The 23,009-nt window shown below is 40.0% G+C and overlaps 5 protein-coding genes across 8 annotated transcripts; 2 read left to right on the forward strand and 3 right to left on the reverse strand.

Moving 5' to 3' along the window:
• Positions 1 to 413: 413 nt before the first annotated feature.
• Positions 414 to 3,247, reverse strand: zmat5 (zinc finger, matrin-type 5). Its single transcript, XM_068706163.1, has 6 exons — positions 3,125 to 3,247; positions 2,327 to 2,500; positions 2,016 to 2,078; positions 1,834 to 1,914; positions 1,383 to 1,491; positions 414 to 1,275 (listed from the first exon to the last, which is right to left on the reverse strand). Exons 2-6 carry the CDS (start codon positions 2,451 to 2,453, stop codon positions 1,128 to 1,130), a joined length of 528 nt encoding a protein of 175 aa, XP_068562264.1. The 5' UTR covers positions 2,454 to 2,500; positions 3,125 to 3,247; the 3' UTR covers positions 414 to 1,127.
• Positions 3,248 to 3,272: 25 nt separating this feature from the next.
• On the forward strand, positions 3,273 to 3,958 carry uqcr10 (ubiquinol-cytochrome c reductase, complex III subunit X). The gene is made up of 2 exons (XM_068706164.1): positions 3,273 to 3,441; positions 3,632 to 3,958. Exons 1-2 carry the CDS (start codon positions 3,301 to 3,303, stop codon positions 3,680 to 3,682), a joined length of 192 nt encoding a protein of 63 aa, XP_068562265.1. The 5' UTR covers positions 3,273 to 3,300; the 3' UTR covers positions 3,683 to 3,958.
• Positions 3,959 to 4,330: 372 nt separating this feature from the next.
• Positions 4,331 to 7,681, reverse strand: gal3st1b (galactose-3-O-sulfotransferase 1b). Its single transcript, XM_068705526.1, has 3 exons — positions 7,603 to 7,681; positions 6,230 to 6,372; positions 4,331 to 6,148 (listed from the first exon to the last, which is right to left on the reverse strand). Exons 2-3 carry the CDS (start codon positions 6,352 to 6,354, stop codon positions 4,996 to 4,998), a joined length of 1,278 nt encoding a protein of 425 aa, XP_068561627.1. The 5' UTR covers positions 6,355 to 6,372; positions 7,603 to 7,681; the 3' UTR covers positions 4,331 to 4,995.
• Positions 7,682 to 8,972: 1,291 nt separating this feature from the next.
• prodha (proline dehydrogenase (oxidase) 1a) lies at positions 8,973 to 17,013 on the reverse strand. The gene is made up of 14 exons (XM_068706165.1): positions 16,636 to 17,013; positions 16,278 to 16,486; positions 14,950 to 14,984; positions 14,347 to 14,496; positions 14,150 to 14,214; positions 13,620 to 13,736; positions 13,364 to 13,443; positions 13,130 to 13,211; positions 12,884 to 12,976; positions 12,513 to 12,659; positions 11,926 to 12,101; positions 11,742 to 11,840; positions 11,415 to 11,503; positions 8,973 to 10,604 (listed from the first exon to the last, which is right to left on the reverse strand). Exons 1-14 carry the CDS (start codon positions 16,963 to 16,965, stop codon positions 10,414 to 10,416), a joined length of 1,863 nt encoding a protein of 620 aa, XP_068562266.1. The 5' UTR covers positions 16,966 to 17,013; the 3' UTR covers positions 8,973 to 10,413.
• Positions 17,014 to 18,756: 1,743 nt separating this feature from the next.
• On the forward strand, positions 18,757 to 22,807 carry srsf9 (serine and arginine rich splicing factor 9). 4 transcript variants are annotated; one of them, XM_068706166.1, is made up of 5 exons: positions 18,757 to 18,856; positions 19,756 to 20,163; positions 20,350 to 20,606; positions 21,618 to 21,790; positions 21,911 to 22,807. In XM_068706166.1, exons 2-5 carry the CDS (start codon positions 20,006 to 20,008, stop codon positions 22,145 to 22,147), a joined length of 825 nt encoding a protein of 274 aa, XP_068562267.1. In that variant the 5' UTR covers positions 18,757 to 18,856; positions 19,756 to 20,005; the 3' UTR covers positions 22,148 to 22,807. The 4 variants fall into 4 exon arrangements, with proteins under 4 accessions (XP_068562267.1, XP_068562268.1, XP_068562269.1 ...); XM_068706167.1 differs by having other exon boundaries at positions 19,861 to 20,163; XM_068706168.1 differs by having other exon boundaries at positions 18,759 to 18,856; positions 19,723 to 20,163.
• Positions 22,808 to 23,009: the final 202 nt, after the last annotated feature.

Here is a 23,009-nt window from a genome sequence, read left to right on the forward strand (position 1 = left end):
ATTTTAGCTATTCATAGGCAAACTAAAGTAGCAGTTAAGTGAAATCATGTGTGTCGTTGTGTTTATGGTTGTTGCACTGCTTCTGACTCTAGAGCGAGGTTTGCTAACTCATGCAGGGGTTGATAACATGTGCTTTTCCTTCCTCATTTAATATTTGCGAAGTCATTTGTTAAATGTTAGTGAAATAATTCGTAGTTTACAGCCGTGTTTGCTTTGAATCTGACTTTTTCTTCACTTTCTTTGTTGGTGCATTCAGTCTGAACCCAACTGGATTTCCCTGTGTCCTTGTGTGTGACGTAAACTAAACGGGGACCCACACATAAACATGTTGATCTGCGCCAATAGTGGTAAAAAACACCTTTAAAGTCAGAGACGTATTTTGGCCACGACAGCAGAAGAAGAATTAGACAAAATAGAAAAAAAACTCATAGCAATTTAATGAGGCCTCTGCTGTAAAAAAAAAACCAACTGGATTAAGTACAGTACATACACGTTATGAAGAATGACCTAATCGAGGACTTAAACAGGCAAATAAAAATGATGATACATTAATAACAAACCCAAGGGATCTGCATGCTGGTTCAATGACAACAAACAACAAACTTTCAAACAATTAAAAATGTCATGATGAAACTTAATCCAGATCATTACTCTGCCCTCTTTACTATTTAGGAGGTAAAATGGTGTTTTCAGCTGGCTGGGTTAGAAATAAAATTTGATCACACCTGTGATTACCCTGGTGACGCAGCAGAGGACTAAAATGAAACAACAGATTATTTCCATCTGCTTAAAAAACCTCCATTCCATTCAGGACCTCATGACGTGAAATGTAAATCTGTGGAGGAGTCTCTAGGTTAAAGCCACTTCACCACAGAGCCCGGCTTATACTGCCTGTATGGAAAGAATAAGTGAAATGTTTAAATTGATAGTTCAACAAAACATGACCTAAACTATACGGCATTAAAAGTGTTTTTTATTCTTATTTTTTTATTTATTTCAAACCTCCCTTCAAACTGCCAATTACAAACGTGACACCATCTCTTAATAACATAAGTATTCTGTACCATTCATCCTATTAATGTGGCATACCCACTTAATAGTGCTTTGAAGCACAAATTGAATATCTTTCAACACCATTCTGTGTTCACTCTGACTTTCCATCCGCCTGGAGGAGGAGGCAGGAGAGAGGGTGGGAGGTCGGGGATGGAGAGGATCTGTTCAGGTACGTCACTTTCTTCTTGGCCCTCTTCGCTGTCGTCCTTATCTTTTACATCTCTGCAGAGATAAATAATGGAACACGTGAATTCTATATCAACAAGAATAACCGTTAGAAATGCTAAAGATGTCTGAATAAGTGTTGAAACAAAAATCAAAGTGCATACCCTTTGCTACCGAGGGCAGCTTGCTTCTTCTCCCTTCTGGAGAGCCACTCTTCTATACTTCGCCCAGGCATCTTTCTGTCGACATAGTCCTCTCTGTGCCGCCTCTCATCTGAAAGAAATGAAATATCACTCCTGTCAACACATCGCAATTCACACAGTCATCTGGACGAACAACAAGTTGTACTCGACTACCATTACATATTGTTTTAAGCCATGCTGGAGGACGTGCTAACCCAAGGTACTTGGCATGCTAGCCCTCTGCTGCATTACATTCTAGCTACTAATCTGGACTGTGTTGATATTATGTGACACCTGTGAGTGCAGTGTTGAATGTTAACCTCATTATTAATAAATCATTTAGATAACACTATTTATATTGGCAAATGCTGTGTGCATTTAAGGTGTGGGATATTGCTGTGGTAGACAGCACCACCCTTTGGTTACAGCTTACCTTCCGCCTGCCTTGTTAAGATGAACAGATCCTCTTCGGACATGTGAGAAAACCTGCAGTTAGGGCCAAAATCACAAATTCCTAAAAGAAAAGAAAAAGCCAGGGAAAGTGATTATTACAAAAGGGCATTTAATAGAGAGTCCTGGTTGTTGGATACATGTAAATTCAAACTGTTCTGTTACCTTTTTGGAGAAACTTCCTGCAGGGTTTCTTTGTTTGCTCATCACACAGGATGGCTGAAGAGTCTAAAAATAAAAATGATAGTGTTGTCCTTGGTTATATATATAATCTTCCATCATAAAGTGAGCAGCCAAGATGGCAAAACAAATGTAAGCATGCTAATTCTCCAATCAGAATCTCATAGATAGGTTTAAGACCTAGACAACTTTTTAAACTGTAAACAAAAATAAAAAACTATGGTAAAACATGTAAAAAATATAGCATATAATCAGATTTTTCATTGTGAGCACATGTCAGAGGTTTACGGTCTCACCTCTGAAGTAGTCATACCAGGCCTTTTTAGCTCTGTGATGCTGGACACCGTTCAGATGTTTCTTCCTGTTGTGCATGTTGTCCTGAAAGGACCGGTCACAGTAGTCACAGTAGTACCTCTTCCCCATGGTGCAGGTTATGTGCTCAAACCAGCAAGATGTCACCTTTTAAATGGCTGAAAGACAGAGAACAGAAACAAAAGACATTCACATAAGCACTGTCAACACTAGACTTTTTCTTTAAAATAAAAAGCCATACTGTATACTGTACAAGTATCAATTGTGTTCTTGATTATTTTGTGATAGATTATGGATTCATAGTTTTATCTATAAATTAGAAATAGTCAAACATGCAGAACACAATTTCCCATAGTCAAAGGCGTCATATTGGTGTTCTACTTTGTTTTGTCTGCCCAACAGTCTACAAACCAAAGATAATTCAATATTTACAATTATATAAAACGACCTCATATCTACAAAAGCTGGTTGCGGCCACCTACTGGTTTAGAAGTGAAGGTGCCTATGTTTTGAATGTGCCTTGGTATGACTTCCATTTCTACTCTGATGATAGAAAGGTTTACGATTTAGAAACATACTCAGCACGTAAACGAGAAGTTTGCAGCTCGAACAAACACTTCCCCAGATAACCCAGCGGAGCACGCGTTAACTTCCCAAAATATGTGTGCATAGCGTTATTAAATCTGGATAGTTAACGTTAGCTTACGTGCTTACTATTACATCAATGCAGGTTTGAGTTAAATACTTATGTATATTGAATTTAAACAGAAAAGAGCACAAACCATTGGCGAAACAGGGCTGTCCTCCTCTGTGATGTTTAATTTGAAGGACCACGCGCAGTATGTTGCTGTGAAAGAGATAAAGGACAACCTACTACCAAATAACTTAAGGACCGGAAGCGGGCAGGCAAGCGTGTCACAGCAGCTTCCGGTCCTGCGCAGTACGTCAATCCACCGACATGGCGCTGGCTAAGTCCGTCTACAATCTGCTCTTCAGGAGAACGTCCACTTTCGCCATAACCATCATGGTTGGAGCGGTCTTCTTTGAACGACTCTTTGACCAAGGTGGCGACGCGATTTTTGAGCAAATGAATCGCGGGGTAAGTGTGTCCTTTTGGGGATTTAAAGCTCGTTTAATCCTGACCTTGTAAGCAGAGGGCGAAGCGGCGCTAACGTTAGCTAAGCTAGCTTGCCTAGTCGAGCATCGTCTTTTTTCAACTCTTGTTTGTGGAGACAACCTATCTGTTCATATGAAATATCTAACGTTATCTAATGTATGCTTTATTACAGAAACTATGGAAACACATCCAACACAACTACGAGAACAAAGAGGAAGAATAGGACGCCGCTGGGTTACCTAAGGCTGAAGTGCAACTTGTTGTCACACTTCCATCATCCATTCTTCCTGGACTCCATAACGTTATCTGAATCAAACATCGGTCAACATGGACAATGTGCTTCAAATCAACCGACCCGCGGGAGCTGATTGACTGTCCAGACCACCATGAAGAAGGAGCAATGGTTCCTGTCACCTCGTCCTCCTCTTTCTGCTGTTATGTGCAAAGCATTCGTTCTCCTCACAGATTGTAAATTGTTAAATTAAAAGTGTTAATGTCATACAGATATTGCAGTGTTTTGATTTGTTATACCTAATACGGTATGCATGTGTCGAAGCAGATTTCATTATCAAATTATTTGACTTTTATTTGACTTACTGGTATTTGCAAAGAGCATTGTATTTACAATAGAGTACTAGTGATTGAAGTAAATTATTACTTTGATACACTAAGTACTGAACACAGGGTCTCCAATTGGCTACTGTGTGTCTGTGTATTAGCTTCTGGAAGAAACATACTTTTAGACCAAGGATAACTTATATTTTCACTATAAAAGGAAAGAGCATCTTGGTTCTAGATGGATTATAAATGCATCAAATGCAAATATTTATTTTTACAATCAACACTTGAAATAATGAAGGCACTTGTAAATGACACAGTAGTACGAAATGTAAAACATACTTTACTAATTTTTACCCCTTAAGATTTAATTAAACTTATTTTTAGTCTTTTTACAAAATATGCAACAACACACACACAACACTGGCAACGAGGAAGTGCCGCAAATATTGTCATGAAAACTCAATAGTTTGTTGAAATAAAATGACGCTCTTACTCAGATTACACTGTACAACGAGGTGCTAAAGATCCAAGGCCACCTGTCAATGGTGTAGATGTTGAAACAGCTATGACAGGGTCATACAAGGCCACTACAATTCAAATTCATTGCATACAACTGCACCGACCCTCAGGCCGCTAGGGAGCACCCTGGCACCGTCTGTCTCACTGAAAACTTTTCCTGTAAACATAACAACCACTGATGGCTCAGTGTTTGACGTCACAGCCTGCTTTGATTAATTAAATTAAATTAAAAATGTGTGCTCGCAATGAACAGTTAAGCAAATAAGCTTTGTACAATAATGCTGAAACATTCACTATATGCAAATCTTACCAAGGAGCCGAGTAGCAATGAGAACAACATGTAGGAGTCTTATTTTCCACACTTTTAAGTCTGAAACAGAGTTTTAGCATTTGTAGTCCACAATGTTGAAAAATACACACGTGTTTCAGGATAAATTGCTATATTTTCATTCCAAGTCAAACAGTAAAAACAGCATCTTTTAACCAACCCCATAGTCTAGTAAGCCACAGGTTTACGCCCAGATCTGACAAGTATTGTATTTCAGGTGTGAGCATTTTCTCACAGATTGTCCTGAAGTTTGGATCAATGTTTTTCTTCATGTTGTACCCCAGGATGGAAGACTCTCCTACTGGCTGCCAGGGCAGGAAACGTGGGTCTTGAATCTTTTGGGCCTCAACTGCACTTCCGTCCTCGATACAGATGTCCCTCATCTCAGAATTCCTTCTCCTCAGCTCATTAACCTCCTGCTTCATTCTGTCTCTCCCATACGCCTCTACTCTGGCCCAGAAGGTAGCATTAAAGTGCTGGTAGAGTCTCCAGTCAGCCCCGTTCCACTGTAAAGCTCTGGCTCTCAACTCAGGGGTCAGATGAGATACAGATGAGCTCCTGCGAGCATTGAGTTTAAAATACAGGACGTCCTCCGTGGTCCAACACAGCGTGTCCTTCAGCAGGACAAGAGACTCCTCGAAATATTCTGCGAAGAGCACGAGATCGAAACGTTTCGACAAGTTATCAATATCCCTCATTACACGAGGATCATTGGCCTCCAGGTTGTTGTCCAAACCAAAGTCAAAAAAGAGCATATTTCTAAGGTAGAATGAGTTGAAAGCGTCTGCGCTGTAGAAGCTCTGAGGATTGTTCAGAAACTCTGCCAGTTTGTTCTCTCCATCGATCCTCCAGGTGAGAGGAACTGCTCTGTGATAATAATGGAAGGACGACTCAAAGAGATCCACAGGGTCGCGTAAGATGGTGATGTACACGGCATCCGGAGGCAGGAGCTTGGCCACTTCTCGATGGTCAAAGCGCATGTGGTTACAAACGATGTTGAAACAGTCTCCAAGCCTGTAGTCCTTCACCTGGGAGCACAGGAAAGGCGATGGGTAGAAGAAGTCGTTGCGTCCATCGGGCAGGGCGAATTTCAGCTTGTGCTTTTCTCCAAATCTGAAGAGGATGTTGAGTATGGTGCTACTAGCAGTTTTATGGGTCTTCATGAACATGATGTTTACTTTGGGGGAGCACTCTTCTGACTTTGTGCTTTGAGAAGGCATGCTCACATTTTTCTTCAACAGTTCTGCCACACTGAGAGGACACGTGCCTTGCTGGGAGCCCCTATGAATAAAATGTAAGGATAAGCAAACAGAATAACTGACTGAACTCAATACAATAATGCTTCCCTTTTAAATTCTTTACCTGTTCTTTCCTTGGCTTGAGTTCGTCAAGCAGTACAGTGCCAGTATGATGTTGGTCAATAAAACCCAGAGAATGAGCCTTCGTATCACAAATGCACACTTGTTTCCTTTGATGCCAGACATCATTAACACCCAAACGTTAACCTGAAGATGAAATAAGAGAAATTAGATAGTGTAATAGTAGGAAATTTTAACAAAACAAAACAAAAACTCAACAAAAGTCCTTAGTTACCTTTATGAAAGCAGCAACTGGCAGTTCTTAGAAATAAAAAACAATGCCGAGTTCCTAAAAACTGCAATTCTCCAAATGGCCACGTGAGGCTCCTAAAGCGAGTCAATCCCATAGGCCCAACTCTCCATCAGAAATAAACATGTTTACCGCCTGGTGCAAAAAACGGTGGTTGGTCTCTTTAGCTAATACCCTCATTCATGAAAATTCTATAACTCACCTGTTTATATTATATTCAACTAAGACTTTTTTTCTATATATCGATCTGACATAATAGCCGCCCTCTTTGAGCTTCTCTTATGATACTGGGAACGTAATTTTTTAGGAAACAGGGCTGTGTGTTCCTGTACAACCAATGAGCAGAGCACACACTTCTCATAAACAGCTTAAATGCCCTGTGGCAATTCTTACTCACAGGCCAAATATTTTACCTCCTTTACCTCACCACCTCCCCCAATACAACAGAGTAGTTATTAATCATATACAGGCAGCCTGGACCTGACCCATTTAAATCAAATGTAACCTGGTATTCATTTGTGCATAAAAGAAGAATATCTTTATGATAAACTATAAAGAAACGAAAGGACGTAGAGAAGCGCTAATGCAGATCAGCAATAAAACTGCTGCTCAATCCAAACACAGAGCCCCCATGTTTACACTTTAAACATGTTTATAGTACTTCAATTCCCTTCACAGCACACAGCAGAATTGGAAAGAGAAAAGAGACATTTACATGAAAAACAAAGTTTAGGTTTAGGAAAATGGCTAAATATCAAAATAGATTTCTACGGTTGACAGATGATTGCTCTTCATATCAGTGTCCCTGTGCATACCCGCTCTGATTTCTAATCTTTAACATTAATAGTCATCTATGTAGTGCATTTGTCACATTTGATATGAATAACTATCATACTTATATGTCTGCCTGTTAGAGTAGTTGTAATACATGAGGGTGGGAAATTAACTTTCAGCCTACGTTCAACATGTTTTACCTTTAAATAACAATTCTGTTGACCCATTATTCTAAAAATAAATAAATCCACCTCTTCTTTTGATTATCAAAACATAATGTCATGGTAAATCAAAGAATGATACAATGATACATGTCTGTCTGGATAGAAATACAAGTAAAGAGATTTATTTACCTGCCGATGACAGCATTAGCAGCGTGAGAGTGAGGATTGTCCACAATGGTGAAAGAAAAACCCTCTATTGTTCCACATGCTGTACACACTCCCTGAGGTCATATCTCATTGGCTGTGAGGAGTGAAAGAAGCCAGATGTACGTTACCCTCCCACAGAGGCTGAAGTGGTTTGTAAAATAAGCCGCTGTTAAAGATATATCTGTTGTAACAGAGTGTAGGGTGACAGATCATCTTCAAAATCAAGCAGGTCTGTAGCTTCTGAAAGTATACTTATTATTATATAGTAATGAGGTTATTTTATGTATTCAGAGTTAGTTCTGTAACGTATTCAATTGAATCCACTTTATTATTGTAGTACAATATGCTTAAATTAGAGAAAAAACTTTATTCCAAGTATGAAAATTGCATCTTTAAGTGTAACCAAGGTAGTTTTTCCCAAAACACTTTGCTACTTAGTTGTACCAATGTTTATTTGCCATGGGGACGATATTTCCGTGGTGCATTTGACCGTCTTAACTCCAGCAGCAGATAAAAGAATGCAGATATGGAGGGTGTAGTGATGAACACCTTTTTGTTTTCATTGTTTTTGAGAATGTGTTGGTCTAGTCATAAGAACACTGACCTACCCATTAAAAAATGTCGTTTTTTTATTATGTTCTTTCACTCAGTAAGATGGCTGGGTGATCGCATACATGTGAAACGACGTATTTATAAAGTGTAGTAGTTTAGAATTAGGTAGCTAAAACATGTAGCTATTGAAGAAAATACCAATATACAGAATTTGAATGTATTACATGTATAATGTATGATGATAGTGTCACAGTATATTATGTACTGCACATCTTGGAACTGATGTCATAACTTAAATAATAATAACATCTAGCTGTACAGAGAGCACACCCAACAGGGTCTGCTTGGTCTCAACACAGCTGTGTTGTGCTGTGGGGCTGTTTTGTTTTTTTTTAGTCTCCAGATACCTGGACCCAGGTGCTGCCTCAGCTGCTGTTGACTTTGGCTGAATCATCGCTTATTTAGTAGGTCACATCTATTTGGCAAAGGGAGCCCACGAGCTTCTGTGTGGCAATGGTTGTAGTTGTTGATGTCATTGACATCACAATACGTCAGCGAGGACAACCAGATGTGTGTCACTACCAGATAACATCAGGGTCGATCTATCCATGCTGGGGTGCTATAGTAAACAAGGCCTACAGTGGCACAAGCTGGAGTTTGTGTATCTTTTAGGCAACAATATAAATGTTGTTAAGTGTTAAAAAAACGATGTCAGTCATGATGTGTAACTTTTGAGTTTTCAAAGATCCTTCACAACTTAAGATATTAAGTAATTGTCCACTTAAATTTAAAAGAGTAAACACAATTCTGGTTTCTTTTAATGTTAACTGTATTTGATTGTGTTAAATGATTGCATATATTTTACAACTGTACAAAATATAGCATACTTAATCAGCAGTGATGAGGAAACCAAACACAAAGAAAAAAACATTAGGAAATGCATTTAAATTAAACCAAATACTCAAGATGTGACAGTGCTAACACACCTCATAATATACACGTATATATATATATACATATATATATATATACACATATACATATATACATATATATATACATATATATATACATATACACATATATATATATATACATATACACATATATATATACATATACACATATATATATACATATATATATATATATACATACATATATATATATATATATATATATATATATATATTTGTGAGCACACATGTGAGACATATTTAAGCCTTAAAAAAATCAAACTTTCCATGTTAGAACAAAGAGCTTAGACCACTCAAACCAACACTGTTCAAATGTGTTTTCAATTTTATGACTTTTAAAAAAAGGCATTTTCCAGTATTCATTTCCAGTGCTAAAAAACATTTCCATTTAAAAAACATTATCCATGACTTTCATTCAACTCAATTGAACTTTCATTCAATTGAACTGACAGGCAGTGTGTCCTCCAACACAGTTTACACAACAGTGCAGGTATTCCTGGAGTACTTTGTGTCAGAGGCAAAATGAAGGTCAGCAAACAGTCACTTCCACGTTACAGGTAGTGTCCACAGGTCCACATGTCCACAGCACATAAACATGGACAGTTTACAATTCGTCATGAGAGATCAAAAAGAGGATCGCCTTGTTTGTGCTGCTGCATTTACTGCTGTTTATCAAAATCACTATGCTGCAAACGAATTAGCCAGTGAACTGATTATTACATCATCAATAAATAAGCTCAAACAGGGTACAATCCCCTCGGAGGAGTGAACAGTTACAAAAACAAAACCTAGTTGTACAGTCGCTGATTGCTTCCAATTTTTCTTATGAAAACAATCATAAGGCACTTTTGAGTGACAGCTACATGTGAGATAAACACCAAACAAAACATACAAAGAGCGGTCCTTTACCATCAACAAACAAGGGACCCAAATATATATTTATATATAAGCACGTCATCTTTGGTAACCAGACATTCACAATATACTTTTTATTTAGCCTCTGTACGCCATACTGTATATTAAAGAGGATTGCTGTAGCGAGAACATTTGAAGTTCTTCGAAAAAAGTGCATTTAGTTGATTCTGAGGATTACAATCCCATTATTTTAGTTAAATAAACTAATTCTGATTTTGAGGCAAACATAAATCCTCACTTCCCAGCCTAACGAGCTGAAGAAGGACATGAATGTTACCCTACAGTAAGGAGGTAAAGCCGCTGGAATGCTTACAGACACACTGCAGTTAGTATGTCATGGTCCTGTGACTCAGTAGACGGGCTTGTAGAAAATCTGTCCACCCAGCACTCTGCGTTTGAGCTCCGTCCACAGCAGGCTGCGCTCTCTCTGGGATCCCTTCATGAAGCCACGGTTCTCTTGAGCACGGCGAGACAAATAAGGAATGACCTCGTTGACTGGGCCATATGGAACGTACTTGTAGACGGGGAAACCTGCTTGACCTGTTTTCAACAAAGAGCAAGGAGACGTGTTTGGAATCACTGTGTGTGCCATGAGTTTGTACTTAATGTCTAACATATTCTTTAAGCTGACAATAGCTCACAAAGCTAACCTTGGGGTAAAAAAAAAAGCTGTAGAAACTGACTCAACGCTCAATTGAAATAATGGTGCAGTAGATTAAAATATAATCTTTTTTGTTTGAGGTTTTGATACTACATATCAAGTGATAGGAGAAGGTTAAACCAGCCTTTATACGTCTCACCAGTGGAAGAAAGGTTAGGGCTGCTACAGCATTAGTCTTTTCACTTCACTTGATAATTAGATCATATACAGTAGATCATTGCATAATTATTTGAACTGAAAGCTCAGCTAACACTGACTAAGTAGCACCTCAGTTATTGGTTTTCTGTATCTCACTTGCATAAACTGTCTTTGTCGTGCAAAGAGGTACGTGTGTGAGGGTTTTTTTGTTGAGTAAATGTTATTTTTGCACAACTCAAAGACTATTTTCTTAAATGTGTACCCCTAACCTACGTATTTGGGTAGTGATGTGTTTCTGCTCTGAACCAAAGTATCATAACATTTGGTAATCAGACAGTTAAGGACATTGAGAACCCGGAGTTGTTTGTTCCCGATATATCTTTAGACTGGAGAGGTGATTTGTGACGTCAGGGGCCTTGAGTGTTAAAAAGCTGACCCGTGTAAAGAACTACGTTTCAGTGGAACCTCTTTAGCCACATGACCATGTGATGCAAGTCTCTGATTCCATAACATACTGTTTACTTTTAGTATCCATGCTGAGTGCAACATACCTAGCGGGAAGCTTATCTGGTCACACATGCCCAGCAGCTGTCCAAAGTAGACTTTGTTCTCTGTGGGTGAAAGACCCATCTCATTCATCCTGGGAAAACAGAAAGAAAAAATCCATGTCAAAGGGCTGTTACATAATACGAGTGTAGTATTCCACCATTGATTTGGCAAGCTCATTCTGTAAATCCTATAACAAGCTGATAAAGACTACGTTTCACTTCCTCAGCATTAGTTTAAACTATTAAGATTAATCTTTTGCGAACAAGAGGTGTTAAGGCTTCTGTGTATGTTCAAATGAAATCTGCATGCAGGCCTGAGAGGAAACATACTTTTCGAGGGTGAATTTCACTGTGTCCTCGTTGTGAGTTGCAACCATGATATTTGCTTTCCTGCTGTGTTCGATCTCCTCCAGCACGTACTCCAAACACCTGGACAAACATCAAGGCAGATGGTGAAGATTTAGACGTTGTCTAGCAAAGTCACGAGCGGCTTTAATACTGATTCAAAACGTACTTGTGATACATCCTGTTGGTGGCCTCATAGTCCGGGTTTATTGGGTCTTCGTAGCCAATCTCTTTGGCCCTGTCTCTCTCTTGGTACATGTAGGCTCCACGAACCAGTTTGGCACCAAAGTACCAGCCCTCCCGTCGTGACAGCTCAACATCCACAGTTACATTGTCATAGGCGTCCTAATGGTATAAAAAAAAAAAAAAGGACACGACTGAAACCCAACAATCCTTAGAGGTCAGGATGCTCGAGTCTATGAGTACATAAACAAGTTTAAATGGCGAGCAAATGTTCCAAAATAATCATCAAAATTATCAAAACATGAAATTCCAAGAGCCACCTGTGATGTCTCCGTATAAAGTATTATACGGCTTTACTGAGGAGCTTGCTATTGTACACGAACAAAACATCTCATCAGGATTTTTTTAATCTGTATTATAAAATGATTAGTAGCAACAACACAACGTAAAGTGTGACAAATGTGCCAACAGTATTGACAAAAAAATATCATTTTGGTTTCACAGTTGAGACAAACAGGAAGGATTTGTAGATTTATAATCAACAGTAAAAGTCATGATTATCTGCAGTCTCACCTTGAGGTAACACTGGTACGTGTTGAAAATAATTGGCTTCTCTCTGTTGAATTTCCTCTGCATTTCCAGGGTCAGTCGACTAATAGCTGGTTGAAAGTACGTCTGCTCGGCGTCCACCATTAGCCTAACGCCATTCTCCATGGCGTGCTAGTGAGCACAGACAGTGTACATGGTTTTATAAGGGACATGTGCAACATCGTTAACGTGCAAGACAAACAGGAGTTCATCACTTTAAGCAAACACAAATCAGTTCTGATTATTTTTGATTCCCTTAAACCAAGTTTGCAATTGCAATAAATTGGATTTAGATTTCTGTATAGTTTCTGTGTAGTTTTACTAGATGCACACTTATTGTCTTTGAGGATCTTTACCTTGGCCAGAACGTCCACTCTTTGTAGCATTCTCTTCATCTGCCTCTCCTCCTCGGCTGTAAACGTGTTCAACAAAGGCTCCAGGTGGCCTGTCTGCGCAACCAACACACAAAACATCAAACTGTTTTGCTTTTAAAGCCATCTTTATGACCGGGATTAACCTGCAAATTGAATCAGTATGTGACACGAAGGGGTTGAGAGCAACATGAGGGACTCAGCCAGGGACTTAATATTGACATGACTCACCTGAAGGTTTGGCACCATGAGCAGATTGGAGATTTTTGTTGTGTCGTTTATTAAACTGTTCCAGTCCAACAGATCGATCGTTCTGCCAATAAGATGTGAGAAAATGTATATTAGAATATGTTAACACACTGTTTTCCTACTGACTAAACAGAGATTCAAGAACCTAATTGTATTGTTGCACTATTAATGTGACGTATTTGTTGTCATCATTGCAGTAATGTGAGACCATCTCACCCTGACAAACCCAGCTTCTCTCTAGTAAACCAATTCTCTTTGTCGTCCACGGCTCCACTACCCATCTCAGTCAAACTTTCCTGCAAAGAGATATTCCAGTGATTCAAAACAGAATCAAAAACAGTTATTGCTTTAACAAAAGACATGACATTTAAAGTCGTGACGGCTTGAACACAACTAAAGCACACGTCAGAAACAACAATAAATGAGGACCCCAGCTATGGATGAGTGTGCATTAGACTTGGTGAAGACGTACCTGGAGTTGTTTCAGCTCCAGCTTTTGTTCCAAAACCATCATGTTAGATTTCCCCTGCTGCGCTGAGAGGAAGTTAAAAAACTGTCTCCATTTAACCAGGACTTCTGAAAACTGGAGCTGTTCAAACACAGAACAATTAATCAATGATACAATTATTATGTTGTATTTGAATCATATTGTGATGAGGTCAGCAAGACACATCAGTGTTTTATTCACAAATAATCTCTTGCTCACTGTCAACTGGCACATACTTTTGTGTTTTGTCCTCACACTGTGCCCCGACACATCAATGGGAACACAATTATGTGAACCTGTGATCACACTATCAACTGACGTTGACTCAAAACCATAAAGAGATAAATCAACGGCCGATGTTTGTTTTGCCCGTTAACCTGTAATAAATGGAGAATGGTTTTGCTAGTTGTAGAATTCAAAGCGCTGTGATTGACAATCAAAGCCATTCACACCGTTATCTAAATACTGTCATAATTACATTCAGTTGAGTTTTGAAGACATAAAGTTAAACTTACAAGGAACTGTGGGCGTCCGAGAGCCGTCATTTTGATGGCAGAAAATCCATCTGCTGAGGCTCCCCCTGAAAATGATCACACATTTTATGTCACTCAATGATCTTTATTACAGGGACGTTTTAGTGTTATAATATCAATTATAATGATCATTTATTCCACTGCTTACTCTGAAAACCTACTTACTCACTACTACTTACCAGAGGCTCTAATGCAGTTTATGAATGTCTCCATTTGGTTGTCACATTTGGACTCATCTGCATAGAAGTAGGTACGAGCGCTAGTAACACCTCCACGCCTGTCCCCGAACTGACGATGGGCCTTGTACTTCTTCTCGCGATGATCAGCAGCTGGAGTTACAAGAGGAATGGAATTATTTCAATCCTGCAAGTTTTTGTTTTGAGTACTGTACATTTATTTATTCATGCCTGAATAAACCTATCACGAGCACAAATGGCTCATGGGAACATGCAGTTGATACATTATGTTACATATTACATAGAAAGCACTAGTAAGGGAATAACACACTTGAGTTTTAAACATCAACCACGTAACATGAACAGAGTGACCCCTCACGACATTACACACCCCACTAAAACCAGATACAACCAGTACTCTCTGGGGCAGACCACATGACCACATGACGAGACATACCAACACTGACACTTGACTAGACTTGTGTTGCATTCAGGCCGAGGTCAAGCAACTGAATACGCATGGTCAATGAAGCATGCAGTGGCTGGTTGTGCAACAGTTAGACTACATTACATACAATAAATGTTATTTTCCACTGGTCTACAAACCTGGACTTTCTTTCTCTGCTTCAGAAACACACGCACTGAAAAAGAAGAAGAGATTATCATCAGAGGAGAACAGCAAAACAAAATGCATCTACCTAAAATAGTTTGAAGAAGACCATTTCAAAGGATGAAAAAGATGTTGAGTAAAGGGGAATGTCATTTTAACCAGTCTTGCTGTGACCTTTTTATTCAGTTACATAATGATCTCCTTTTCTAGACATGCTGTGACCTGAGAGACGCTTAAGGGGAACAAAGAAAACTGCTGTGTTCACTGTGTTACCTAACAGTCCTTTCTTTCAGTGAGTTAGATCTCGATGAAGATCATTTGATCCTAAACAAACAAATAGTTTGTTTAGTTAGTTCAGCATGTCTATGTTTGTGCCTCGAGAGAGGATCCGTGGTTCATAGAAATTAGCTTATTTCCTCCTCAGAACATTGCGCAACACTTTCCCATTTGGGCCCCATGAAGGGACCGAACACATAACTCTAGAAGGCTTGCAGCCTTTTCAGGAGGTACATCCCCCTGCTCGACCAATCAGAGGAGAGGGGGCTCTCCCAGCCGACCAATAGAGGACAGGCACTATTCGGTTTGGATTACAGTCTTGTGGAGGAAACATACTGTACATTACATGACTCATGTTAACTTGATAAGAAGCGTAACGGAGGCTAGAACTAAAGTGATAAGATAAGAATTGAGTCATATCAAACTATTGGAATGACACTGAGTAAATAAAGAAGTCAAAAGATAATTTAGAGAGGGACGACATGTAATAAAAACACAGGCGAGGGAAGCCAATCCCAAGTTCACTAACAGAGTGTTAAACTCATGTGGGTTGACTAGACTTTTGACCAGTTTAATGTTATATATGTTGTGCCATATGTTTTGAACTGTGAAATTACTCTTAGCAAGCATATGCTATGCACCTGTGTCTATACACCTAAACCGGCTAATGTGACAAAGGGCAAAATGTGTGCCAAATTCCCTTTTGTCCTCATCACTTTTCCCAGTGTGCAGCTCCTAATGAAACCATTGGCAGGGGGGCGGGTGTCGGGTGTCTCTCTTAATGGCATTGGCCTCTTCTAGTTACTTCCTGTCTCCCAGTTTGTTTTTAAAGACTATCCTGTTTTGAGAGCATGGGCGGGGTCATATAGCCTACTGCTTTGGAACATGTGATCCTGGGCTATACAAATAAACTTGACTCAACAAGGCTTGTCCAGTTTTGCAAGTTACATAACTCAGCTCTTCATCCAGTGCACATATGGCACATATTCAAATTGAAACGGGTTAACTGCACCTGTTTTAAAGCATCAGTAAAATAAACATTACTCACTCCATTTCTTTCTTCTGGGCCTCTTCTTGTGTCAAGTCCTCTTCAACGCTATAGTCCAAAACTGCCCCCACGCCAAAGGCCTGGTTCTTCTGAATCAGAGGCTTGATGGAGTTGTGATCTTCTCCTGCCACGAACTGACCGTAGAAGGTCATTTTCATCAGCTTCTCGAACATCCACTGACCGAGTACCTTCTTGCTCAGAGCCATCAGCTGTAAACAAAGCAAGGATGATACCATTATAATACTCCATCAGAAAATAGGACTGAATCTGACTTGCCCGTACTGTTACAGTTATATATTTCTAAAATGCTTTTTGTTCTTTGAATCAAAAGGCTGACATCTGAACACAACCAACTCACCTCTTTGTTCTTTTCAACGAGGATGTCAATCGTACAGAGCTTGAAAACCAGCAGACTTCGGAGCAGCTCCACGTTCCCCTTGCTTCTGTAGGCTTCCTGCGTGTTGTTGAAGTCAATGTGGATCTTATTCAACTGCGTCTTTTTGGTTTCGCTGATGAGCTCGACCGGCAACGCTTCCACCACGGCGCATCCGTCTATCGGTGGATCTTTCTCCTCCTGACTCTTGGTGGATGCCGCCGTTGACTGACATCTTCCAGGTGCTGCGCGTATCTTGCTGACATTGCCCGGGTTTGCCCGAAGAAGAGCGGCTAAAAACTTTGTGTACGACATGGTTTCCTTATCTGAACGCCGGCCGACCTCGCCTCGCCGAACCCTCGCTGTGATAGTGCGAGAGGAGCGCGCGCTGAGCAGTTGAAGTCAGTCATCTCGCGGGGCGGTGCGTGCCTCGCGTGTTACATCACGCTGCCTGGCATCCGTTTGTGCGCGTTCTCGTTCTCTGGACGTCAAAGCCCCTCGCAAACCACCGATAGATGTAGAAACCACAGCGATATTGCAGTTTAATTTCTGACTTTAGGGCTTTTTCCCCCTCCTATAGCATGTCTTCACAAAGAAATGATGAAGAAATGGTTAGGTTTAGCTTTTAGTTTCAATTCTTAACGTATTCACCCATAAATAGCCAGATGGATTGGTTGAAATAATCTGACCTGCTGACAGGCAAGCAAGTAAATCTTTGTAGAGCCTAGCACCTTTCACTCAGATATGTATACCATGTTGTATCTGCATGTTCTCTTAAAGCTGTATATGTACACTGACTGAAATGCTCAAACATATTCCATGTTTTATATCTGCACCTGAAAACCTTGTTGTTTTTTTGTGCATTGTTGTATACATATATCCCCCAAAATTCATTCTAACATATTTGGTCTTTTATTTTTTTATTATTTTTCTTACAAGAATTTGAAATAAATTATTATAAATAAATAATGTTTGAATAAAGTGTTGCTGTACGGCCTGAGTTTGTAACAAGTCCACCAGTGCACACAGATGACTTTCCTATAAGGCCTCCTGCAAAACCCTTTCAATCAAATCAAATATGAATAGAATGCAACACCACAGCACCGCCTCAGGCAAAAAAATAGCATTAGCCTTCATATTTCACATGGGTCATATGTGTTACAGGGCTAATTGCATTGGATTGCATTGGATCTACTCTACCAATATTATATGTGTAGGTATCCATGGTATGTCACCCCCTGCATTCCATTTATTTGACAATTCAATCTTTTTATTTGCAGCCTTTGTTACTCCATTCAGATTTTATGATAACCATGTGGTTCTCACTTAAGTGGTACTTCCCTGTCTAGTTACACATTCATTTTGACAGCATATTCCCTTTTGATGCAGCTGTTGTTGTTTTTTAAACTGATTGTCTTACTGTTTTACTAGGCTCATTTAGCAAAGGAATGATTCCAAAACAATATTACTGTACTTTTTAAAAATATTTTACATTGTTTGTTTCTTAATGAGTCGATTCCAATTTATTTCTTTATCAGAGAACATCAATTGTCAAAGATTGGAGTAGAATTAGAAGAAGTGTTATGTAACTGGTTGTGTAACAACCCACCCAGAGAGTGAAGGACTAAAGGGTCTTGGGACAGAAAATGTGAGAATGTGTGACAATTAGAAAAGAGGATGGTGCATCCTTCAATTTAAGTGAAGAGGAAGCATCAGGTGAGAGGGGATTTAATGGAGCCATGACTAGCAGCCTACATTGATAAGGACACTGCCAATCCAGATACACTACAGAGACGAATGAGACATCACTGTTTTGTTTTGACCAACCTGAGTTGAGGCCGCTGTGGTGGTTGATTGATATGCTGTTTCAGCAGAGGCTCAGGGCAGGGAGGGAGGTACGACATGCTGAATAGTCTGCAGTGTTTTACAATGTACAACAGTTTTTTTTTTAATACAGCTAAGCTAGGATTTAAAACCTTTTGTTTATGACATAATTAGGAGTTGGGATACAAAGCCAGCAACATGTTTCCTTTCCTACCGGCAGGAAGCAGCAATGCACTAATCCTCACTACTGTCTGCCGGAAATACGAAGTAGAAGGAGCCACAAAGCTAATGGCTAATGTTGCTAACTAACAGGGAAGTAGCACAGCGTGCGGACAGTGAGCGTTAAATATACGGAAGAAGACGACCTTACTTGTTTTGAAAGGTAATCGCACTTTGTTAATTTAAGTGTTGTTTATTAAATACATTTAATGTGTGCTGCCCAAATATTCGTATCTTTGAGTGTGAGAACAATTGGGGCGTTTTAGCCGAAACAGACTCGTTAGCCTGGCTAGCTGACCTTATATTCCCAACAAAGAGACTCATATCGTAGTTACTGGACTACATTACACGTCTTAAACTGGCGATAACTTTCAAGCTACAAACGTCAAGCTCAACTGTTCGGCTTAAATATTTTATGTTGCTTACTAAATATGTAGCTACGTTGCAGAAACTGTTAAGACAAGCAACCAAAGCTAAATAAAGTGAACTAGGCAGCTGCGGGCTAGTTTAGCCGTGGCCTCGACACAGTTTGAGACTACGTCAAAGGTTAAAAATCTGGCAACCACCGTCGTTTGCTGCCATGTTTGCTACTCAGTAAATCCGCCATGCCATAAATACTATATTTGTTATCGTTAAAATCAGAATTTGTTGGGGACATTATTAGTGGTGTGTTGCTTAAAATCTATGGTAACATGTAAGGATATAGCTCGGTGTTGCAATTCATAGCATATTTTGTTTATGAAGTAAAACATAAGATGTACTACCTTAAATCTATGGCACTAGTAGGCTTGTTATTTATCTCACTGGAATGCTAGTATATTTTTAAGTGAATACATTCAGGTTACAATACCTGAATAAATGAGTGGATTAACTTACCACAATAAAAGCAGATGCTTCCCTTTGGGGCACACATGTAAACGAGTATGGAAACGGTGTGAATCATTTGCTAGGTCCTTTGCAGTCACATTTTCTTCACATAGTGCTATGTGTAGTTACAATTTAATACTGTCACTATTTTATTTTTTTAAGGTTGTTGGACATTCATTACCCTGTGTTTTAAAGCTTCCAGGCTTGGATCCAAGAGGGCTGTGCCATTTGCCTTGAGCTCGTCATTTACTCATGTCTGCATCCCTGGTTTAGATTTTTATTTATTTTTTCTAAATTAAGGAAGTGGAAGCAGAAGGACTAAGTTTTGGATTGGAACCAGGATTGAGCTAAGGACCACCTCCATCGCAATTTGTAAAAGAAAGAAGTGATCAAGTCTGCAGGTGCCCCCGTTCTGTGTCAGCAGTACCACTCTTTCTCGACCACCATGTCGGATGGCCGGATCTATGTGGGGAATCTTCCCGTGGATGTCCAGGAGAGAGACATTGAGGATCTCTTCTACAAATATGGAAAAATCCGTGACATTGAATTGAAGAACAATAGAGGCACTATCCCTTTTGCTTTCGTTCGATTTGAAGATCCACGGTGAGTTTTGGGGATCTTTGGCAAGTCAAATCACATTCCCGCTTGTTGGAGAACTTAAGTTTATATGGTATAATATCATCTCCAGTGACTGGCTGCAGGAAATGGATGGAGGCCGCATTTCCAGGTCTATGTCCACTAGTGAAACAAGCATACGTTGGTAAGGAGTTCTTTGCTCTCTTCTCTTAGGGATGCAGACGATGCCGTCTATGGAAGGAATGGATATGGTTATGGAGACTCCAAGCTACGTGTGGAGTATCCTCGATCATCTGGTGCTAAATTTGGCCCTATGGGAGGAGGAGGAGGAAGAGGAGGAGGAGGAGGAGGAGGTGGTGGTGGTGGAGGAGGAGGAGGTGGTGGTGGTGGAGGAGAAGGAGGAGGAGGAGGACCTAGGGGAAGATTTGGACCCCCAACTCGAAGATCTGAATTCCGGGTCATGGTGACTGGTAGGTGGACGTCATGAGTCATAGCCAGTTCATATGTCGCTCTCTTTCGTGGCATCCTGGATGTCAAAGGGGTTAGTAGAATGGTGGACGTAAGAGTCGTAGGCAGAACTCTTTCTCTCTCATAGCGGACTGGAGGACAAGGGACTAGTAGAGGACATCGTGAGTCGTAGGCAGATATTTTTCTCTCTTTCATGGCGGACTGGAGGACAATGGCACTAGTAACAGACATCACGGGTCATAGGCAGATATTTTTCTCTCTCATGGCGGACAAGAGGACAAGGGACTAGTAGAGGACATCATGAGTCGTAGGCAGATACTTTCTCTCTCTCTCAAGGCGGACTGGAGGACAAGGTGGACTAGTAGAGGACATCATGAGCCGTAGGCAGATACGTTTCTCTCATGGTGGACAAGGGGACTAGTAAAAGACATCACAAGTCGTAGGCAGATATGTTTCTCTCTCTCTCTCATGGAGGACTGGAGGACAAGGGACTAGTAAAAGACATCACAAGTCGTAGGCAGATATGTTTCTCTCTCTCTCATGGCGGACTGGAGGACAAGGGGACTAAGTGGATGAGGTCAAGTCAGCTCCTTTAAGTCATGAAAAACGAAACAGTAAACTGAAAACGGTCATGTTGGCTGCATAATCCCAAACACCGACTATATTGACCGGTAGGTGTAATTTTGTCTTTGTATATCATTAATTAGGCCTATTTGTTGCATGCTACATGTATCTGGTGTTTATACAAGCATGTGTATATGAGCTGTAGACTGACCAACCCCTTTAAGTCTAAGGTGTGTATAGTTGCCTAACTTGGCCAGTCATAATAGAGCAGATTTATGGATGTACAACATCCAAAAATATTGTGGTTTGCTGAAGCAATCGACCAATATTTGAATTTGAGCTTTTCAATTTTTATCAATTACTGTTAAGGTGAACTTGACCCTGCAATAATTTGCAAGTGCTCGGTAATTTAATACGAGGAATTAAGTTTTGTCTTTTTCCCATTCCAGGGTTACCACCAACTGGGAGCTGGCAGGATCTGAAGGATCACATGCGCGAAGCAGGAGACGTTTGTTTTGCAGATGTGCAGCGTGATGGAGAGGGCGTGGTGGAGTTTCTTCGCAGAGAGGACATGGAGTACGCGCTACGCAGACTGGATCGGACCGAGTTCCGGTCACATCAAGTGAGTTCCAGTGATGATGAGATTTAATTATTCCTGTACCTTTTTTTTTTTTTTTTTTTTTTTTTTTTTTCACGTTGCGAAAGGAACACATTTTCTAAATATATTTGTTTTCTTTTGTAGGGCGAGACTGCGTACATCCGCGTTTATGAGGAGAGGGGCACCCCAAACTTTAATCGTTCCCGCTCCCGCTCCAGATCCCGCTCCAGATCCAGAGGTCGCTATTCGCCTCCCTTTCATAACAGAGGATCTCCCCCTGCACGCTACCAGTCGCCTCCACGCCATACTATGTCGCGCCATAGTCCACCCCCAAGGAGGCACCCGCCACAGCACAGCCCACCGCCACGTCATTACCGGTAGAAAGGCATGCCATTTATAGAGGAATTGGGGGAAGTGTTTTGTAATTCTTCTTTTTATTTTAACCCCAGGCCTCCTCGTATGATACATCATTATTTCTTTCTACATACATTCCATTGTCATGATCACCTGAACACCCTGCTTCTCCCCACAGCCTTAAAGCTTTTTTCTTTGTTCTATAAACACCCATATGTATTATCTGGAGTTGGGATTGTCGATTTTGATTTTGATTTCTTCTTAGCGATGTAATTGTATTTGATTACAATATAACATTTTGGAGGTTTCTTTTATAAAGAAATCCTGGGTTGTGATGTCAAACCTTGACAGGAGTGGTAATGTTTATTGTACAAAAAAAAATACACAATTCTGCATCTATCAGGCTGAGGGTCGTACTGCTTCTTATTCCTTATTGTGTGTCACATTCCTGTAGCTTTAAGTATGACGTGTTTTGCCAATTTAAGATCGTGTGAAGCTAATCAATACCATAGTCCGATTCAAAACATGCAAATTTAGTGAACCTTTTAGAGTAGTGACACATGTTGACTGTGAGCCTTGCTTGCCAGATTACTTTTTTTTTTTTTTTTTAATGTTTGTACCTCTGACTGAGGTGGCCTGTAGGTCTTCAATGTTGTTTTTTGTTTACCAATAAAATGCAAACTTTTACTGGCTGTTTCATTCACTGTCTTAAAACTTCAATGACTGATTGTATTCAAGTGAAATCACACAGCCTCAAAGCTTATTAACAGGAATATTTACACCTGTGACTTCTGGCTGTGATTTTGTTGAAGGCTAGTTCTACATTTGACAGTTAGCTGTCAAATATCTCACACTAATGGTCTGTGAACATACAGTATATCCTGAGCCT

Source organism: Cebidichthys violaceus, unplaced genomic scaffold (assembly GCF_023349555.1).
Source record: "Cebidichthys violaceus isolate CVI_PGR_0920_01 unplaced genomic scaffold, fCebVio1.0.p SCAF_12, whole genome shotgun sequence".
NCBI lineage: Eukaryota > Metazoa > Chordata > Actinopteri > Perciformes > Stichaeidae > Cebidichthys > Cebidichthys violaceus.

Bases quoted from the DNA above. Each gene is read 5' to 3' on its own strand.
- zmat5 (XM_068706163.1), bottom strand. From the start codon at position 2,453: ATGGGGAAGAGGTACTACTGTGACTACTGTGACCGGTCCTTTCAGGAC. The intron at 2,079-2,326 runs GTGAGACCGTAA...TTTTATTTTTAG, and splicing joins CTGGTATGACTACTTCAGAG to ACTCTTCAGCCATCCTGTGT. The intron at 1,276-1,382 runs GTATGCACTTTG...TTATCTCTGCAG, and splicing joins GCTGCCCTCGGTAGCAAAGG to AGATGTAAAAGATAAGGACG.
- uqcr10 (XM_068706164.1), top strand. From the start codon at position 3,301: ATGGCGCTGGCTAAGTCCGTCTACAATCTGCTCTTCAGGAGAACGTCC. The intron at 3,442-3,631 runs GTAAGTGTGTCC...GCTTTATTACAG, and splicing joins TTGAGCAAATGAATCGCGGG to AAACTATGGAAACACATCCA.
- gal3st1b (XM_068705526.1), bottom strand. From the start codon at position 6,354: ATGATGTCTGGCATCAAAGGAAACAAGTGTGCATTTGTGATACGAAGG. The intron at 6,149-6,229 runs GTAAAGAATTTA...TTTTATTCATAG, and splicing joins TCAAGCCAAGGAAAGAACAG to GGGCTCCCAGCAAGGCACGT.
- prodha (XM_068706165.1), bottom strand. From the start codon at position 16,965: ATGTCGTACACAAAGTTTTTAGCCGCTCTTCTTCGGGCAAACCCGGGC. The intron at 14,215-14,346 runs GTAAGTAGTAGT...GATCATTTTCAG, and splicing joins AAACTGCATTAGAGCCTCTG to GGGGAGCCTCAGCAGATGGA. The intron at 13,737-14,149 runs GTAAGTTTAACT...GTGTTTGAACAG, and splicing joins TCGGACGCCCACAGTTCCTT to CTCCAGTTTTCAGAAGTCCT.
- srsf9 (XM_068706166.1), top strand. From the start codon at position 20,006: ATGTCGGATGGCCGGATCTATGTGGGGAATCTTCCCGTGGATGTCCAG. The intron at 20,607-21,617 runs GTAGGTGGACGT...TTCCCATTCCAG, and splicing joins ATTCCGGGTCATGGTGACTG to GGTTACCACCAACTGGGAGC. The intron at 21,791-21,910 runs GTGAGTTCCAGT...TTTCTTTTGTAG, and splicing joins CCGAGTTCCGGTCACATCAA to GGCGAGACTGCGTACATCCG.